Source organism: Ochotona curzoniae, unplaced genomic scaffold (genome assembly GCF_017591425.1).
Source record: "Ochotona curzoniae isolate NIBS_2020 unplaced genomic scaffold, NIBS_Ocur_1.0 scaffold_2476, whole genome shotgun sequence".
Lineage (NCBI taxonomy): Eukaryota > Metazoa > Chordata > Mammalia > Lagomorpha > Ochotonidae > Ochotona > Ochotona curzoniae.
In genome coordinates, this window is record NW_024467095.1 from 214,333 (window position 1) to 233,703 (window position 19,371).

The 19,371-nt window shown below is 47.8% G+C and overlaps 1 protein-coding gene across 4 annotated transcripts in view; it reads left to right on the top strand.

Annotated features, from left to right (window-relative positions):
- CEP41 (centrosomal protein 41) overlaps window positions 1–15,641 on the top strand; it is a 32,349-nt gene extending 16,708 nt beyond the window's left edge. For 2 of the 4 annotated variants that reach the window (XM_041002363.1, XM_041002364.1), the window contains 7 exons: window positions 3,086–3,147; window positions 4,073–4,154; window positions 9,800–9,944; window positions 11,696–11,847; window positions 12,201–12,268; window positions 14,032–14,146; window positions 15,351–15,641. In XM_041002363.1, the coding sequence (XP_040858297.1) occupies window positions 3,086–3,147; window positions 4,073–4,154; window positions 9,800–9,944; window positions 11,696–11,847; window positions 12,201–12,268; window positions 14,032–14,146; window positions 15,351–15,499 (773 nt within the window). In that variant the 3' untranslated portion in view covers window positions 15,500–15,641. Of the gene's footprint in view, window positions 1–3,085; window positions 3,148–4,072; window positions 4,155–9,799; window positions 9,945–11,695; window positions 11,848–12,200; window positions 12,269–14,031; window positions 14,147–14,533; window positions 14,750–15,350 lie in introns of all 4 variants that reach the window. The other 2 variants (XM_041002361.1, XM_041002362.1) reach the window with 2 other exon arrangements.
- The last annotated feature ends 3,730 nt before the right edge of the window (window positions 15,642–19,371 follow it).

Consider the following 19,371-nt stretch of genomic DNA (forward strand, 5'->3'; position numbering starts at 1 on the left):
AGCGGGTGCTCCCCAGCACGCAGCCTCCCTCACCGGGCAGCGGGTGCTCCCCAGGCACGCACGCAGAGCCTCCCTCACTGGGAGGATGCAGCGGGGTGCTCCCCAGGCACGCAGAGCCTCCCTCACCAGGAGCAGCGGGGTGCTCCCCAGGCACGCAGAGCCTCCCTCACCGGGAGCAGCGGGGTGCTCCCCAGGCACGCAGAGCCTCCCTCACTGGGAGGATGCAGCGGGGTGCTCCCCAGGCACGCAGAGCCTCCCTCACCGGGAGCAGCGGGGTGCTCCCCAGGCACGCTGAGGCTCCCTCACCAGGTTTCACAGGCTCCACCGACTCCCCGGAGTTACTTTCGGCTCTGCCCCAGCACCTGCCTCGTGGAAGGCCTTTCCTTCTCCGCTCCCACCTCCTGCTGTGAGAGTTCTTTTGGGTCAGGAGGGAGGAGGCCGTTGTCCTGGCTCACCCCAGACCGATCACCTTGCTCGAGTTACCTCAGATGCCGTGGCTTTCTGTGAAATCACAAACCTTGCTCTGTGACTTCCTTTGATTTGTCTTCCCCTGCGAGTCCAACTTCCCTTTGCTAACGGCACACTTTAACAGAACCCTGAAAAATGCAGAAACCCTTTGTAATCTGAATATTCACTCAGCTGTGCCCAGGGAAAGCGGACACCGTGTCTATTGATGGCCAACAAAGCCTATTCTTGGATTCTGGTGGTTAGCTGACACTGGATGGGCCCAGTCGAGCCATCCTAGATAGTCAGGTCTCTGTCCTTCCAGTAACTCGAGAGACAGAGAGACTTGGACTCCAGACTTACTGGAGGAGCAAACCTTGATAAACGTATCAGAAGCCAGATTTCTTTGTGGTCCACACAGTGTGGCAGGAGCGGGCCACGGGAGCAGAAGCTCCGTTCTCGAAGCTCTGCACGCCCTTGCAAGGACTGACTCAGCCTTCCTCTCTTAGTTTAAAACTGACTGCAACACATCTAGTTTGTTGTTTTGTCTCGAAGCAGTCATGTCAGAAAGTCCTGCCGATGGCTGCCCTTCCAAACCAGAACCAGGTACGTGGAGTTCGGAGCCCAGGAGGCTGGGGACCTGCAGTGGGCCTGGCAGCAGGTGGTGGAAACACCAGTCCCTGGGACAGAGCAGGGGCACTTTTTTGTCTACGGGAATGTCTGTTGATGAAAGGGATTTTATTGTGTATAATCTGCATTTAGCAGTGTTTCAGTCTGTGTAACTCCAGTCTGCACCAGGAGTGTCCACGCATGTCAGAGTGAGCTGCGTGGAGCTGTTGATTAAACAGTCGGCATTAGCTGACTTGGGTTTGCGTAAATGACTTTAGGCGGCCTGTAGTGACAGGGGAGCAGTATGGTTGCCCAGCCGCGCTTCTCAGCTCCATCCTGCAGCTCCGCACACTCCACTGCAACTTCACTGGAGATTGTTATGTCCACAAGAACTCCGCTAAGCATTTTCTAGCAGTAACAGTTTGCTAACTTGCTCTCTTAGGCATTTCAGAACAGAGGAGCTTTAACTCCCTGTAAGAAAAGTTTTGACACGTTTACTCTGTGTGACAGTGTCACTTCCAGCTCTGTCACGCTGTTGAGGAAATCAAGCTAATGTGACCCTCTAACCATTTGGTCTCTGCTGATTTTTTTTTAAGCCTAATGGACATGATTGGCAACCCCTGCTATCCTAAATACCTTCAAGCCTTTTCTTTGTTGCTAGGATTCTTGGTTTAGGAAATCTTGATGCTGTGAAGGCCATAGCAGTTTTGCCTCTGATCTGCAGTCATGCTGGAATAACGAGGCAGTGTCTAAGGAACACAGACACCAGTCTGGAAGCCCAGAAAAGGAGGGAGGGACAGGGCTGGCCAAGCACTGGAGACTCCCCATGACTGACAGTCATGCTCAACTGGCAGAAGCGAAGTCTTTAAATGTGTGCCCTGGCAGGTGTTAGGAGCCTTACACTTGGCCTGCCTGACAGCCTGCTGCATTGCAGAGCCAGCCTTGGGCAAGCAGGGCCACAGCAAGCAGGATATGAGGCCAGAGCATCCTGTGTAAACCAAGTGAGACCCTCCACCCTTTTTCCTGTTCAAATAATTAGTTTCTCCCCTGTTTCAATATAGATGATTAGTTCCAGGAAACCCCTCCCCTTCCCCTCCCTCCCTAAAGAAGGTATATATGAGGAGTAAATTAAAGAGCAGAGGCACTCTGTTTCACCAAGTCCGCGTGTGGGTGAGGTTCTTGGGCCAGCAGCCGGCACTCCCAGTCCCCCCTCGGGGTTGGAGCGTGGCATCCTGCAGGTCGGGACAGGGGGGGATGTTGGATAAAGTGGAATTGGCCCAGTTTCTAGTAATGTTACTTTGACCTAAATAGTGGCCAGATCAAGTAAAGAAGTATCCATGCTTGAATTGTATCTCACAGCTGTAAGATAAATGTGAATGCTTTATTTTTTCTATTGTGATTAAAAACTATGCATAAAATTTGCCCCCAGGCCATTGTTAAGCAGACATTTCAGTAATGTTAAGCATCTTCACATCATTATGCAGCTGAACTCCATTTTCATCTGGCAAAACTGATTGCAAGTGTTGATTTTGACTGAATAGGAAGACAAATTGACAACAGCACATTGTCACAGCTCAGCATCCCCTATGCCTGGTGCGTGTGCACATACACACACACACGCACACACACTTTGTCCTGTGTCTCCAGTACAGTTTGTTAGAACAGCAGGGTGTGGCCGTCGTTCTGACTCTGGCCTAGAGCAGCTCAGCCTCCCGAGTCTCTGTCCTCATTGTAAAATACAGAAGCTTCACCCCGATTTTAGACAGGATCTGAGTTCTCCTGCAGAATGCCTGCTGCACTTTGTGGTCAAAGTAGAGACGGCCTAGCAAAAGGAATAGGAGGGCTAAGTTTCCGAAGAGGCAAAGCAAGCAGAGAGAGAGAAGGGAGACGGCTGGACTCCAGTTGAAGTTGGAGAGGTCAAATGAGATGAACGTCTGCGAAGCACCATGGACCGTATGACTGAAGTAGAGTATTGATACGCGAAGACAGCAAAATTAACCCAGATCCATGCTTTTCTCATCTTGCTTTTCAGATTACAGATACAAAAAAGATGAGCTTTTCAAGAGACTGAAAGTCACTACCTTTGCCCAGCTGGTAAGTTGACGGCCTTCCCGCTGGAGTCTGGGCTGTCTCCTCTGCCCCTTCCTGCAGCTGCCTGGGCTGGGGGCTTCCTCCGTCTCACGTGTCCCACCTGCGGGAGCGTGACGAGGCTCTCTGCTGTGCGTGCACGTCGATGGTGACATTCTCCCCTTGCCTTTGGTAAAAATTGTGTACCATGCACGTGCACTCGACTTTCTGTTCATCATATTTATGGTTTATGATTTTGCTTTGTGGAATTTTACATTTAAAACTCAGAAGTCTGTATTCTGGATACTTTGGGCATTTTTCTCAGTGGAAATCGAGTGATTTCCTTTTTACTATGACTGAGTTCTTTGCCAAATTACCCTTCCGTGGGCTGTTTTGTTAGTTTGGGCAAGTCACTTCCTCCTTTCATTAGAAACGTGCGGGCGCTAAGTCTCCCCAAACACGCGTTCTATCTGTGTAACTCATGCTGGAACTTTGGAAATGTTGTGCTTTGAAAATGAAGACTACTTTACTGTAAAATGATATAATCGGTATATTCATAATCACATTGATTTCCGTGTTGGAGGGAGAACTGATGGTACCATTCCATGTTGTTATGGGTCAGCATTGCATTTTCAAGACATGCTGTGTCGCATTAGGACCAAAATATATAAAAAGGCATAGTTTTAAACTCTTCATGTTTATTGTCCCGACTTGTCTTCTAAGTTTATTATGTTGTATTTCAAATGAATCTTTGCTTCTCAAATGATCATCCCGAGTGTAATTACCACCCACAAAAGGAAGGGGCCTGGGATGCAATTCCAGCACAGAGAGCCAGCAGTCTCCTAAAACAAGAGTCCTTTGATGTTGGACAGAAGTGCCTCTGTCGGGAGCAAGCAGGCAAGCACCGTCTACACCTTCCATCCTCACCTTCCGCTCGTGTCGTTTTTCTCAGGTCATCCAGGTAGCTTCCCTTTCCGATCAGTCTGATCAGACCCTGGAAGTGACGGCCGAGGAGATTCAAAGGCTGGAAGAAGGTAATGAGACCTGAGGGTGCGGGGGAGTACACGGAAGGACTCACCTGTGCGCACGGAGCGTTGCGCTCACAGGTGCTGGGGCTGGAAGTACCAGTCCGTAATCAGGCTGTTCCTCAGAGGGGGCCCGTAGGTCCTGTAATGGTCAGTTCTCATTTCTTTAAAACAAAACGTGGCTTCTGGCTCTACTGCTCATAGCTCTGAATGTCATGGGTGTGTTTATTAAAGAGCTACTTTGTCCACGGGTGTTGAGTGCCTTGTGCTACACGCAGTTCACAGACACTTTGAGACTGCAGAGGAGCGACACACACAGCTGTGTTGCCAGGATTTCAGTCACGTGTGTGTCCAGCGAGGAGAATGGTTTGACACCACAAAATTTTAACGTTGGCAGACTGTCGTGATGGAGGACTGGGAGGACAGTTTTTTCTTTTTAACTTCTATGACGAGGTTCCTTGTGTGAGGTTTCTTATCAGGTCTTTCCGAAAGCCCTGGAAGGAGGAGACGCCTTCCACGTGAGAAGCCCGACCTTCAGTTGCCACATCACTTGCTTAAGGTGATTCAGTCAGACAGAACAGGTCTGAGACGCAAGGCTTACGTGTCTGGCCACAGCCAGCTTCTTCCCACTGCGCACACAGCATCCTTAAGGGCGCGGAGAGCCCCAAGGGAGGAGTGGAGCTTTGCTGTCTAAGGGCAGCCTTCCTCAGGAAGGGCTGGAGGCTGAGAAGGTCTGCTTGAAGGCGGAGGCTGCTAGAAGCTGAGGAGGAGCAGGCAGGAGCCTCGAACTGTAGGGACACTGCGGGAGTGAGCTGCACACATGCTCTGGTGTGGTCCCGGGGGCAGCAGGGACTGGGCCGGCTCCAAGCAGCTTCTGAAATAGAGTTGCAAAAGAAAGCTTCTCCCTCATGTACTCACAGAACTCAGGGTTAAGGCCTTTATTTCACCAAGTCTCCTCTGGTCAACGTGGGGCTGTTTATCCAAAAGGGATATGTTTTGGTAAGGTTAATGTAGGTCAGGAATTCAACTTCTGATTGCATGACAAGTTTCTGAGGAAGGCTGAACACTGAACACTGGTTTTGTGCAACTCAGCTGTCACTTCCCCTGGCTGGTTTTTGTTAGAGAGGATAAAGAGAATCTGAAACAGGCAGGAATCCGTCTTTGGCAGATGCCTCTCACACAGCCCAGGAAGAAGGGCTCTTTGTAACGGAGATAACTGCTCGCACAAGTGCTCCCGATGTTAGCCGGGTTATATAAGCACCTAGATTGGTGCTTTAATTCATCATTGTGATTGCAGCACCAGAACATATGGGCACATGCAATTTTCTCTTCTGAGATAAATTTGCACAGCGAAATAGGCTCTTGTAAAATGGGACACCATAATGTGTGAGTAATATCAGTGTTTCTCTAGTGCTCTACACAGATAGCAGTCCGCTGGGGAGCCTGCGGCCACTGGGGAGCTGCGGCCACTGGGGAGCCTGCGGCCACTGGGGAGCTGCGGCCACTGGGGAGCTGCGGCCACTGGGGAGCCTGCGGCCACTGGGGAGCTGCGGCCACTGGGGAGCTGCGGCCACTGGGGAGCTGCGGCCACTGGGGAGCTGCGGGACAGGCTGCATGGCTGCAGGTGGGCTCTCTTGCTACAGTGTTTATTGCTTCTTCTGGACATAAAAGCATGTTTTTAGTAAATTAGAAAAACTACAAAAATGTATAAAGAAGAAAACTTAGGTAAGAATCACTGTTAACATCTTGGTCTGTTTCCGCCTTATCACTCCTTCCTTGAATCAAATCCCTCTGTGTCTGTATAGCTTGATATTATGCTGTTTTCAATTAACATTTTTCCACGCATACTTTCCTTTGTCATTAAATAAACTTCAAAAGCAGGATTGTGGAGGCTGCGCTGTCATAAGTCTGTCACTTGGATATACCACAAATTCAATTACAACGTTTAGGACATTACTATTTTTCCCTGATTTTTCATTTTTGTAAAATAATTCTGCAATCTAGACACATGGGTGTATAACTCTGATTGCTCCCTGAGGCTGCTCAGAGCCTGCACACCGTCGCCCGCACACTGTGTGACAGTCATTCTTATAACTATTGATCAATTTGGTAGATGAAAAATGGTGTCACACATTTTTGGAAGTGCTGAGCTGTGCACGTCTCTAAGTGTGTGTTGTGTTGATTGGTCATTACATATTTCTTCTTTTAAGAACTCCATATCCCATTTCCTTTATTTTTCTGATACGATGTTTGTCGTTTATTTATTTATTTGTAAGAGTACTAAATAACCAAATCTTTGTAAAATGGAAACTAAATCAATTCCCATGTTATATGGTAAAAATGAAACAATAGCAATATGGAGCAGCGCAAAATATGGAACGACATGAGCGGAAATCTGATATTTGAGCAGGAAGTCGGTGTGCTCGAGTGTGAGTGGTTGGGTTTCTGGAGAGACACATGTATGTAGCGGTGCGTCTGGCTGGAGGCGGGGACTGCACATGGGGGGGAAGGTCTCGCTTCTGTGTTTATGATTTAAAACATTTCACCTTATTTACATTTTTACCCCAGTGAATATGCTTTTTTGATGATTGATTTTTTAAAAGCTATAAATTAAATGTAATCCATCTTTTGTCATTCATGTGTTGCAGATTTTTTTCACGTTTCTTTGTGATTTTAACCTTTTTTCTTTAAGATTTACTTGTTTGAAAAGCAGAATGAAAGAGAGAAGCTTTCCATTAGAGAGAGACCTTCCATTCACTGGCCCTGGCAGCGTGGACTGAGCCAGACAAGCCAGTGGCAGGAAACTCCGTCTGATTTTGCCACATGTCTAGCAGGGACCTCGGCACGTGGGCCGTCCTCTGCTACCTTCCCAGGCACGTTAGCAGGCAGCTGTGTGGGCTGGTCCGGCAGCCTGGTTCATCTACCGTGCCACGTCATCTGTGCCTGTAGTTGGCATGTTCCCATGGTCGGATGGATCAGTCTTTACTATTGGGTTTTCTTTGCTCTAGACTCATTAATTGGGAAATATGATAAATTATTTCACTATTCTCTCTGCTTTTGGTTGTATTGTTCTAAGCCATATCCGTAATACTGTTTAATTTAGGATGTGGGGGTTCATCGGCCCCTCTGCCTACTGATTCGTGGTGTGGGCTGTGATGTTTCTGCGTGTTCTGGGATTTGCTTCCATGTTCTGTATTAGATAAATTATTCTGGTTGTAGTTGTGCACAGTTTTGATAAGGCAAGTTCTACAAATTACCCTTAATTTTTAAAATGTGTGTTTACCTGCTCTCCCTATCTTTAATAATCCTTTTTGAGTTTTTAATCCCATTTGAATTAGTTTTAAGGCTAAAAATAAATCTGAAAAGGATGAACCTCATTTCATTTTTATTCACCCAAGAAGGAACACACAAAGTGTCTTACTCTCTTTAAATCCCCAAAATAAGGTAAATAAAGTAAAATAAAATACAGAATCTGTTAAAGGGCTTGCACATTAACGAGCCCGTTGCATCTGTTTTCAGTTTATTTCTGGGAGGCAATGTTTGATTGCTTCAGTTACTATAAAGGAGGATTTTTTCTCAGATTTTTTTTCTAGTTGATATTTAAAAAAATATGTCATTTGTTAGCTTTTTAAAAATCTGTGCATTTATTGCTCTTATCGTAATATTATTCTCTCAAAATTTCTAGACATATTGTTACGTCATGTGCAAATTCAGTTTTAATGTAATGTTTATTAGGCCTCTTATTTTTACTTCTGCTGTCATTCTATTGGCTGGAACACCAAATTCCCAGGCCTCTTGACTTCGGTCTCCCTCTGAGAATTACTGAGGACCCTAAAGAGCTTTGATTTATGTGGACCGTGTCTATTAACAGTTCATTAAAACTTTAAATTGAAAACAAACTATTACTTTACTTAAAATAACAATACTGCACTCCTTACCAACGTAAAAACACTTATTATGAAAAGCATCTGAGTTTCCAGAACACGTATTACTGGAAATGGCATTGTTTGACCTGTTTTATGGAGCGTTTGTATAGTGCCTGCTTTAATCCAAGACAGCTGATGCTCAAGACAGCCTCTGCTTCGCCGCTCCGGGTTGAAGCAAGTAAAGGAAACCCAGGACTGGGAAAGGGGAATCTTTTCACAGGCCTTACGGATAATCAGATAATCATGGGGTTTGTTTGTTTGCTTTTGTGGGATGGGGGAGGGGTGGTTTTTGCTTCGTTTTGTTTTTTGATACCACATCAGTACTTGTCAAGTGGTTGCTTCGGCTGTAAGGTGGAATCTAGAGTGTGTCAAGGAACCTTCCACATCAGTACTTGTCAAGTGGTTGCTTCGGCTGTAAGGTGGAATCTAGAGTGTGTCAAGGAACCTTCCACATCAGTACTTGTCAAGTGGTTGCTTCGGCTGTAAGGTGGAATCTAGAGTGTGTCAAGGAACCTTTCTTACTCTTGGATTGAAGTCCATTGGTCTATCCCAAATTCTAATGATTTTTAAAACATTGCATTGGTCTTTTGGGAAAATACTGCTCCTGTGAATTACAAAAGCCTTCCAATCACTGATGAATTTCATTACATACTTTCAGAAGTATCCCATTTGTTGATTTAGCCATTTATCTCATCAGAAAAGTCATTAAGTTTGGGGAAGCAGCTGCATATATTTCAGCCTCTGTTAGTAATTCCATTTCCAAAAGAGCACTTTTTTGGTTTTGCTTCACTTCAGGTTATTTATTTTTATTTGAGAAAATGCCAAATACACAACCATACCTTTCCTATCCGGTCTGCTGTTGTTGTAAAATGGTAATAATCCTGACAAAGGCTGCTGAACCAGCCCTGTTCGCTGAGTTCACAGTGCTGCACTGGGAGCGGCCTTGGCTGTGTGGGGCTGTTGGCTGCGCCCCACAACCGTGAGAGTGCGGAGCTCAGGCGAGTCCATACAGTGCCTGAGACCGCCGTGTTGACTGTGAGAATGCATGATGGCCAAAACACAAGCATGCACTCTAACACAGTGATTGCTAAACTGTGCTTGTGTTTGCTAAGGGCTGTGAGTTTTGTCTGCTATTTCTTCTTACACTATCAGCACAAAGTAAAAGTCACAAATAACATCTTTTTTTTTAAAGATTTATTTTTATTATTTTTTCATTGGAAAGGCGGATATACAGAGAGGAGAGACAGAGAGGAAGATCTTCCGTCCGATGATTCACTCCCCAAGTGAGCGCAACGGGCCGATACTATGCCGATCCGAAGCCAGGAGCCTCTTCCGGGTCTCCCACGCGGGTGCAGGTTCCCAAAGCTTTGGGCCGTCCTCGACTGCTTTCCCAGGCCACAAGCAGGGAGCTGGAAGGGAAGCGGAGCTGCCGGGATTAGAACCGGCGCCCATATGGGATCCCGGGGGTGCAAGGCGAGGACCTTTAACCACTTGCGCCACTGTGCCGGGCCCCACAAATAACATCTTACAAAAGTAGTGTTGGCCTTTCAGGTCCTCCAGAAGGGTCCTAGAGTCTGCCATCTTTGGGAAACATGCACATTAACAACTTCACAATAATTTAATAATGATAAGATTTCCTTCTCTGGACTTAATATCCTTGGAACTGTCTAATAAGCAAATGCATATCCTAAGGTTAAATTTAATTATTTTGTTGCTTGAAAATTGAAGACGATGATTCTGCAACACCAGAGCCCGAGGCTGAAGTTGCTGCCAGGACCAATGGGAAAGGGAGCCCAAGTGAGCAGTCCTCAAGCCCTGTGCAGCCCCCCAGCAGTGCGGGAGCCGGAGATGCTGGCCGCTCAACGCTGCAGAGGTACTGTCCCCCATTCGTCTGCCTTGTGTTAACAGGAGGCCAATTTTGGTGACTTCATTACTGTAGAAACATCTAGCAGTAATCCCAGCCCTTCCATTTTCTCTTCCTGTAAATGCCACCTTCTAAATCTTTTGCATAACATTTTAATACTGAGTGTAAGAATATATTAATTTCCACTCCTAGTTCCAGTCTTCTCGGCTCCCCTACATGTAAGTTTGTGTTAGGACTTAGTTTACAACTACTGTCGCTGGATTCAGAGTTTGATTCTCCCTCCCTCTTGCTTTCTGTGTGCTGTCCATCACTGGCAGGCGTCAAAGTGCTGTGCTTCAGGTCCCAGCCCCTTTGCTTCTGACCGACCTTTCCGCGAACACATCCGGGAGACAATAGGAGACCCCAGTGTTAGGCCTCTGTCGCCCGTGTGGGGGACTGGACGAGGTTCTGAGCACCTGGCTTTAGCCTGGGCCGATCTTGGCTGCCACGTGTGTCTGGGGGTAAAGTGATGGATGAAGGATCCCTTTTTCTCTCACTTTTCTGTTTCTCTCTCTCCCTCCCCATCTCAACCTTTCAAGTCATTGAAGAGAAACAATCATTTAAAAAAACACAAAATCAGGCACCATGCCATCCCCAGTTCTCTGGTCTCTGGTCATGAACAGGTGGGCAGGACAGGAAGCGCTGTGCGCCGGGCGGGTGTTATCCCATGCTGTGCCTCCTGGCACAGATTCATTCTGCATTGTAAATCTGCTGATCTTCCACCCCAGACGGTTGCACTAATCAAAGGACAGGCTATCATCGATACTGTAATTATTTTTTTGCACCTGCTTTTGTGAAAGGACACTAGTTTGCATTCAAGAAGAGTTGGGCAAGCAGGGCTTTCACTCAGGATGGGGTTTCGTGTAAATTTCCTATCCTGTAGTCTGATGAGATATGCAAGACGCCATGCAGCATTGTAGTGTTTGGGGGATTTACATGCAGAATTGGACTTGCTGAGATGGGAAAGGAGCTGTGTGACTGACCTGCAGGTTGGCCTAAACGCCTTTCTGTTTTCTAGGAAAGCAGGCGCCACCTTGTCCCGTTGTGTCACTGCTCAGCTCTCCGTAACACGGAGTCTCATTGCTTGGGTTCATCTGTTCACCACGTTTTTCCTTTAATGTTAACACTTTGACCAGTGGTAGTGATATAATTTTAGTCTTGGAAACAAAATCTCTTGGATGAAGTCTGCCATCTTAATCCCAGTTCTTCATCTGTCTGATTGTATGAATGCTGTCCAATCTAACAGCCTCTTCAACCACAGTGGTGTCACCTGTAAGATGGAGTAAGTGCTGCTAGCCGTTGAAGGCACAGAGGTTCAGTGTCTGTACTGGGTTGCTCACTTATTGAGGACATAGGGTTATTATTGTCTTTGATTTTTCCTGTCCCATGAACCTTATTCTCCTGCATTCTTTGCTTTGCTGTCTCCACAAAATAACGTTGGCTTGACTCCTGCCCTTTTGCTCTTGCTGGTGGCTGTCCCTGATCCTGGAGGCAGCAGGTGCCTGGCAGCTTATGCCCCTTGCATTGCAGTAGGGCTGCCTGCACGCTGGCATGCCCTCTTGGCAGCAGGAGCCTGCATACAGATGTGCTTGGAGCTGCTGTGTGCAGTTCCCTTCCACGTATCTTTAAAAAGACACCTTACTGTTCATGAGAAGTCCATGTACCCTTTAAGCAGCCGCCCCGGGCCAGCTTCTACTGACCCGCTTTGTCAACTTTGGCAGCGTCATCAGTGGTGTGGGGGAACTGGATCTGGACAAAGGGCCAGTGAAGAAAGCGGAACCCAGCACCAAAGACAGACCTTACCCTGACTGCCCCTTCCTGCTGCTAGACGTGCGTGACAGAGATTCTTACCAGCAGTGCCACATTGTTGGAGGTAAGCGGGAGGAGGCTCTGTGGTGCCCCACTCCCAGAGCCTGTCCTTGAGTGTCCGGGAGAGCAGTCGGGAACCCATGGTAGCTGGGTCCGTTAGGGCAACCCGGAGAGGTGGCTCCACCATGACGATCCCAACAGGCTGCTCGTGTCCCAGGTGGCTCAGGAGTTTAGCACCAAGTTTCATAAACAGCAGAATGAAGCTTTGTGCTTTGTTCATAGCGATCCATTGCTTTGTTATTCACAAGAGTATTTGGGTTTATGGCTCATTGAATTTTGAAATATGTTTAACTCTTGGCTAGGACATACAGCCACGTTGTAAGGGAGCTAAACATTTTGTAAACGTTTTCTTTGCAGCTTACAGTTACCCAATTGCAACTCTGTCTAGAACAATGAACCCTTATTCCAATGATATTCTTGAATATGTATCCTTTGCTGCATTTTAAGGAAGTGGGTGGTATGAGAATTATAAGGTCCAGATTTTAAGAAAACTGAAGGGACTCTGATACCTCCAACTTGGCGTGGTTTAGAATGTGGCTCCCGTGCTGTTACTGAGAAACCTGGCTGTGTAGGCAGAGGCTTCCGAATCGTGTTGACTCAGTCAGGGCTAAGGGGTGTGATCCAGTGAGAGTTCTGAAAAAGTCTTCCCATAAGAAGACTAAATAAATCCTTTTCTTTGTAATTTTTGTTCTTAAAAGTAATTTTTCCATTTGTGAAAGTCATATAGAGCAAATAATTTAAATGCTGGAAAATATTTAGCAAGAAAGTATGATAGATCACACGGTAGGGCAGACACCTACTACATCTTCAGTGTATTTTATTTTAGACCGTCTCCTATGGATTTTTAACGAAGTTAAAATCATATTTTGTATGTATTAAATTTTTTTTTAAGTGAAAGGCATAGTGACAGAGAGACCAATGACCTCTCTGCTCTTTCACTCCCCAGGTGGGCAGGGCTGGGTCAGACCCAAACCAGCGACGGGAAGAGCATCTCCCACAGGGGTGGCAGGGCTGCAAGTACTTGGCCCATCTTCCATTGCCTTTCCAGGCACTTAGTAGGGAGCTGAATCAGAAATGAAGCCATTGGAACTCAGATTAGCAGTGCTATATGAAATGACACCAGCTTAACCTGTTGTACCATCACCCCAGTACCTATAATGTACTGGTTAGCTGCTGCAGATGTGAATGTTACATGACACTCCACATTGCTATAACTTATGACGCTATTCCTCTATTTTTGTGTGCTTTTAAAATGTTTTATCTACTTAAAAGCAGACTATCACACACTTACACACACACTAACACACGGATCTTCCATTGCTTGTCACTTCCCAAATGCCTGCAGCATTCAGGACTGGGCAGGGCTGAAGCCAGGAGCCAGGAGCTCCAGCCGGGACTCCCACATGGGTGATGGGAACCCAAGTACTTGAACTTTGTGTATTATTAGGAAGCTGGATTGGACAAGGAGATGGTGTTTGAACCCAGGTGCTTGATGTGGGGTACAGGTGAATCAAGTGGTGGCTTAACCCGTTGTACCACAATGTCCCCTTCCTTTTACAAATTCTTTTAATTTAGCTACTGAATTTATTTGAAAAAATGGAGAAACAAAGAGAGATCCCATCTACTTGTATGCTCCCCAGATTTCTAGAACAACCAGGGCTGGACAGGTTCAAAATTGGGAGCCAAGAACTCCATCCGGGTCCTAAGTGGGCAGGACGGACTGTTTGACCCATCAGGAGGCGAGGCTCAGCAGTGGGGCCAGAACTCAGACCCAGGCTCTGCGAGGATGGGGGACAGGAGAGTGCCCGTGCTGGACTAACCACTGCACCAGATGTCTGCCCCTCATTCTTCTGTTGGATTTTTAGGTGGTTTCCACTTTTCTTTAAAAAATGCAAATAGATTGGGGTTGGATGTAGAAGGTTTTTTTTTAATCGTGTCCATAAAATGTGGGAATTAGAATATTTACTTCCCAGGATTGTAAGGATACAAGAGCTAAATGTCATACAGTGCTGTCAAGATCACAGACTGAAAGAAAAGCGTACCAGCTGGTCTCGATGATTGGAGACGCAGCCTGCTACCTGCTGGCAGCACGGGGAGCCAGAGGACATCTCAAAAGGGTGAGCCCGGGTGGCTCTTTGTTCTGGAGAATGTCTTTGAATCTGGGAACCTTAACTCATCTGATGCCTAGAAGAACGCCCACGGCAAGATCATCATCGTCTATGATGACGACGAGAGGCTGGCCAGCCAGGCGGCCACCACCATGTGTGAGCGGGGGTTTGAAAACCTCTTCATGCTTTCTGGAGGTAAGCAGAGCTGCCCTCTGCTAAGGACTCAGAGTGGTCTGTGCCACCCACACCTCTCTTTTCATGCTGCCCAGGATGTAGTGTTCTAGAAGGACATGCAGACTCACTGCCTGCCAGGGTCAGGCCCTGTGTGCGGCCCCCATCAGCCCCGTGTAGCACAGGTGTTGAGTGGTGTTGCTTCCTGACTCCGATGGATGCTGAAGACCTGGGCCGTATCCCGCACAACAGCTGTTGTAATTTGCTTGATGGTGAAGCAGTGAAGAAAGAGTTCATGTGCTTGGGTTGGCTTCCAGTGACCAAGATGAGAAGACAGGCAAGCTTGTTCCTGGGTTTTGGCCTCCCCTCTCCTTGTTAATGCTGCTTTTTTCTGATGTCTTGTATGCCTAGGTCTGAAAGTCTTAGCTCAGAAATTCCCGGAAGGACTGATTACCGGGTCCCTGCCAGCATCTTGCCAGCAGGCCCTTCATCTTGGTTCTGCTCGGAAACGATCCAGTCCCAAAGTGCCACCCTCCCCGGCTGAGAATAAGTGGAGATTTACTGCAGAAGACTTGAAAAAAATAGAATATTATCTGGCAGAGGATCAGGGGCCTGCAGACCATCCTAGTAAGATGTTTGACCTCCTGTTTTCCATGCAGCTTTGAGCATTCCCTCATCATATGATAAGCTTCACTTCTTGTGTTCAGATTCCTGCACTGTTTACAGGTGCTGTGAGGGGGGTGGGGATCCCAGACAGCAGCAAGAACCAGGCATTGAGTGCAGACAGAAGAGAATTTACCAAGGCGTGCATCTCAGGGCATTGAAAAGAAGAACATGAGGCATGTGCGTTCCTTCTGGGCACGCTCCATTCCTTGTGCTGCTTCTAGATGCATCTGTGCTGCTAGCAAGAGCCGGCACCCTTGGCCTCCCTACCCTGCTTGGCCGATTACCTGCCTTCCCTCAGACTGCACCTGCGGAAGGAATGAAGGCCAGACTGGAGGTGCTGGGGTAGAGAGGAGACAGGACAGCTTTTTGGGCTTCACTCCCCCGGCGCAGGCTGAGCTCAGGGTGAGGAGCGGGTCAGCACTGGCTTACCGTAGATGCTGCCCAGCACTTCATTAGCTTAAAAGGAGTTAGAGGCAAAGACTTTATTAGCTTAAAAGTATACTTGGCGCATTGTCCCTGCACCGGTTCCTGCAGCTCTGCCCTTCTCTCTTGCTCTCTTCAGGCCGATCGAACCAAGCCCACTTGTCCGGAAGAGACTCCAAGGTGCCAGGGGTCCGCAACAGCCAGAACCTGCCAGCCGGGAACGCCACTGGCCAGCCCAACTCGCGCTCAGTCAGCAGTGGCCTCCCCCAAGGCAAACCCTGGAAGTAAAGACTGTCCTGCTTGTCAAATAAATGTTTTCTCTCCTTTCGGAACCCCGAGCCTTTCCCACATTGGTCATTTTCAGACACTGCCGTAGAGGAAACAGCAAGCCTGTGGGATGGGCCTTGCAGCCTGTCCTGTCCCACAGCCTGCCTGGAGAGGCGTATGCACAGGTGTCCTCCCTGCGGTGCTTGGAATACTCAGTCTGTGGGTACAGTACTTGGAAGCTGAGTACGGGAAAAAGGGTCCTGCCTTCTTAGGGGGTCCAGCTTGTCGCAGGATCTAGATCCTGCTACTTTTAAGTACTTGGGTCACATCTTGTGGTCTGTGCTTCCTAATTGGTTGTTTGTTTGTTTGTTTTTCCCATTCACCATTCTTAAGTGCAGGCAAAATTCCCCAGGTAGGCTTGGCATGAGCAGGTGTGCCAGGGGATGCCTGGCCCTGGGCGGGGTCCCTGTATCAGCTACCCTGTGCCCAGCAGCAGCTCCCCTGCCTGTGAACAGTGCTCACTGTCAAAACCTAATGCCGCCGTGTGCTGAAGGCCCCCGCCTCCTGGCACATCTCCCTGGAGCCAGAAATGCTTGCACTCCGCTGCAGCTGGCAAGCCACCTCCCAGGACCGCCTGGCCCTTGCACAGCCATGAGAGGCAAGCCTTGGAGCCACGAGGGCTATTCCTTGGGATTGGCTGCCTCAGTTGTAAATTTCCAATGCCCAGATGGAATCCATCCATGTGCAGCTGGGTTGAAATTATGGCCACTCGCAAACATCCCCTGCAGTGGGCAGCACGGGACACAGTCAGGTGAGGAGTCCTTTGTCAGGGCTACCCACCTCTTGAGCCCTTGCTGATAAACACAGTGTTTGTTGAACTGAGTCATGAAGGCAGCATCCTGCCGCCTCTGCCCCCTTCCGGCTGAGGTGTGACTAGGAGGTGTGATTGCGGGTGACTCGGTGCTGCTGGCGGACCGATATTCCTTGCATGTCACTAGGAGAGCAGAAGAGCTGAGCGCAGGAGGAGGCCCTGCGGGATCCTCTGGACTCCCAGATGCTGCTGTGATCGGAGCTGGGACAAGGGGCTACAGAATACAGCATGCTCTTTGTCATGGCGACCAGCGCCTGAAAAACCAACTGGAAAATGCCTCTCTTTGGCTGGGTGTGCTGCTGGGGGAGGTTTGCCTTACAAGTACCATTTTTTTTCAGCACCCCAAAAAGCAGAAAAAAGGCGCCACAGTATTTTCAGTGTGGGGGCTGTGTTTGTAAGAGAAGTAAAAGTAATAAATATCTCACAGAGACATATGGAAAACTGACTTTCAGACGCGGCCCAGTTCTGTCCTAGGGTATGTTTATTCTTCTCTACTTGATTTCCAAAGCGCAACATTTTCCAATGCTTTAGAAATCAAACAAACCAGGGGTATTGTTCAGATGTCAAGCTGTGCCCAATTTTCCACAAGATTCAAGAATCTTGTATAAAATTCAGCCAATGTACACATAGCTTTAATGAGGAGCCTGTCATGTTTCCCCATAAATTTATTGCCTGAGAACTTAGCTCAGCCTTTTGCTAATGCCAAAATGCTCTGGCTTTTATTTTCTTTTCGGCCTAGATAGAAAAAAAAAATGCAAATTTTTCCACACTCAACTTTCCCCTAGCATATACAGGATTTTCAGCCAGTTTTGATGCATATATATTCTTAGAGGGAAAAAAAAATTTTCCCTGTAACTAAGTTTTGGTTACGCCACTTTAAAGTAGACTGGCCAGGGGTTAGATTTCGCCCGTAAGTGACAGTCCCCCTTTGCCTCCTTCAGCACCCCAGCTTCAAGCGGCAGGGTGGCAGACCCCGCTGCTGCCTGCGCAGGAGTCGCTTTGGCTGGACCCTCTAGCTGAGTTCCTCCATAGTGCCGTGCCCTCCCAGGGAACAGTTTAAATCCTTACTCCTCAGAAGACTCCTGGTTCTTCACCGTGTGTCAGATGTTACTGTCGGACCTTTTTTTACACACCTGATGTGTTACCTTTGCAGCTCCTTGACACTGGTCTCATTAGATAATCTGACATGTATTACTTGAATGATCATTTGTGCTTTGTGCAATTACGAGTATTGAATTAAAGTTCTTAGTCCTTGATGTATCGTCTGCTCTTGGTATGCTGAAAACCTGCCGCCCTGTCTGTGTCAGCTGACCTGGAGACTGGTGTGATCTGAAAGAGAACCTTTCCCCACTGCTTCTCCCCAAAAGGCATTTTGCTTTTAGCAGTGAGCCAGGAAATTGTTCCTATTAGAGAAAAAGGCTTGCATCAGAGCCTCCTGGCCAGACGGCCTGCGTCTCTTTGCATGCCCAGGCTGGGGCTGGCGGCCACCGTAGGCAGTTGTGTCTTGGAGTCGGTGGATGCCATTGCCTGGGGACCTAGTACCCAGGAGGTGGAAGGCGCGTAATACCTTCTGTACGGCTGCAGCCCCACCTGTGTGGCTCTGTGTGGAAATGCTGTGTGCAGTGTTTAGGACAGGAAGCAAGCACGGAGACAAATGGGGGCGGGGCAGCAGAGAAGGAAGGGAGAAGAAAGCCGAGTTACTCTCTGAAGCAGGGAGACCATCCTAGTCTGCAAAGTCTAACGTTCAAACAGCCTAAGTCATGTTTAAATTATTTTTTTTACCTTTACTAGAAAGCCAGACGATCACGTTAGACTCAGTGCAAATAAGAACAAGCAATGTTCATTAGCTGCTCAGGGCTTTGCCTCGGTGCCGTGGAGGTCGTCCCCAAAACTCCCGAGACTTTAAGCCACTCACCAAAAAAACAGAACACAACAAAAACCTCCTTTTCTTTAATCCCCTTGTGGAATATAAATAAAATCAGAGTGCTAGGCTGGGAAGACATATGTAGGTAATTTTTCTTGTGTTGGATTTGTTTTCTGCCATGTTGTTTATGGGTTAGACTCTGCTTTTTATGTTATCTGACTTTGGGGAGATAATTAATTTCTGTCCACCTCAATTTAAATCTCTGACTGCCATCCTGCTGTACTCTGATCAAGAACCTTCCTCCCCGGTCCCCGAGGGTCCTGTCGTCTGTGCATTTATCTTCTTCACAGTTCTTTCACAGATACAACTCACTCTCATAACACTTCTTACCCAAGAAACATCAGAAATGTATAGATTATAATTCATTAGTTTAATTACGTGTGAGCATGTTGAGTGCTTAATATAGTTCAATTATTATTTTTTTTAATTAACAAACGTTTTTTCTATTAAAGCAATGAGCAAGGCACGCTGTGCTTCCAGAGTACTGAGAGTACACTTGGGGAGTGATCGTCCTTGAAATGGTTAATGTGACACCCTAGAACTGGTCACAGGTCAGTTACACAGCAGCATCATGGGAAATGCATGGCCTTGAGTGCTGCCAGAGTGGCAAGCGGGCTCTGACTTCCGATGGACTCGCAGTGCCGGGCTTGCCACACTGAGAAGCCCTGACGGTCTCATTCTGCACTTCCATTTCTCTTTCTGAGTGCAGAAGCGAATTCTATTCACCCAGGCGACATCCGGAGTCAACGTGTGGCCCGAGGAGGCCTAGCAAAGGCTCCATTTCTGTCAGAGGATATTAACTGAAGCGTCCACCCTCTGACAGTACTTGGACAGTGAGCTAGCTCCTGGGGGCCACAGATCACCAGCTCTACTGCAGCGGCCCTCGAGCTGGACTTGGCAGTGCCCGCCGTGGGGCTGCCCGCCTCTGCTCCAGCTCAGGCCAGCACCGCCGCCCGCTGCGGAGCCCACACCACCACTGTGGCTTCTCGGAAGACTTTGGCTTCTCTGCTTTCACTTTGACAATAAGCGCTGGCAGTCTCAGCCTCTGGGGTTGTCAGATAATGCTTACAGTCTGAATTGCCAAATTAATGCGGTTCC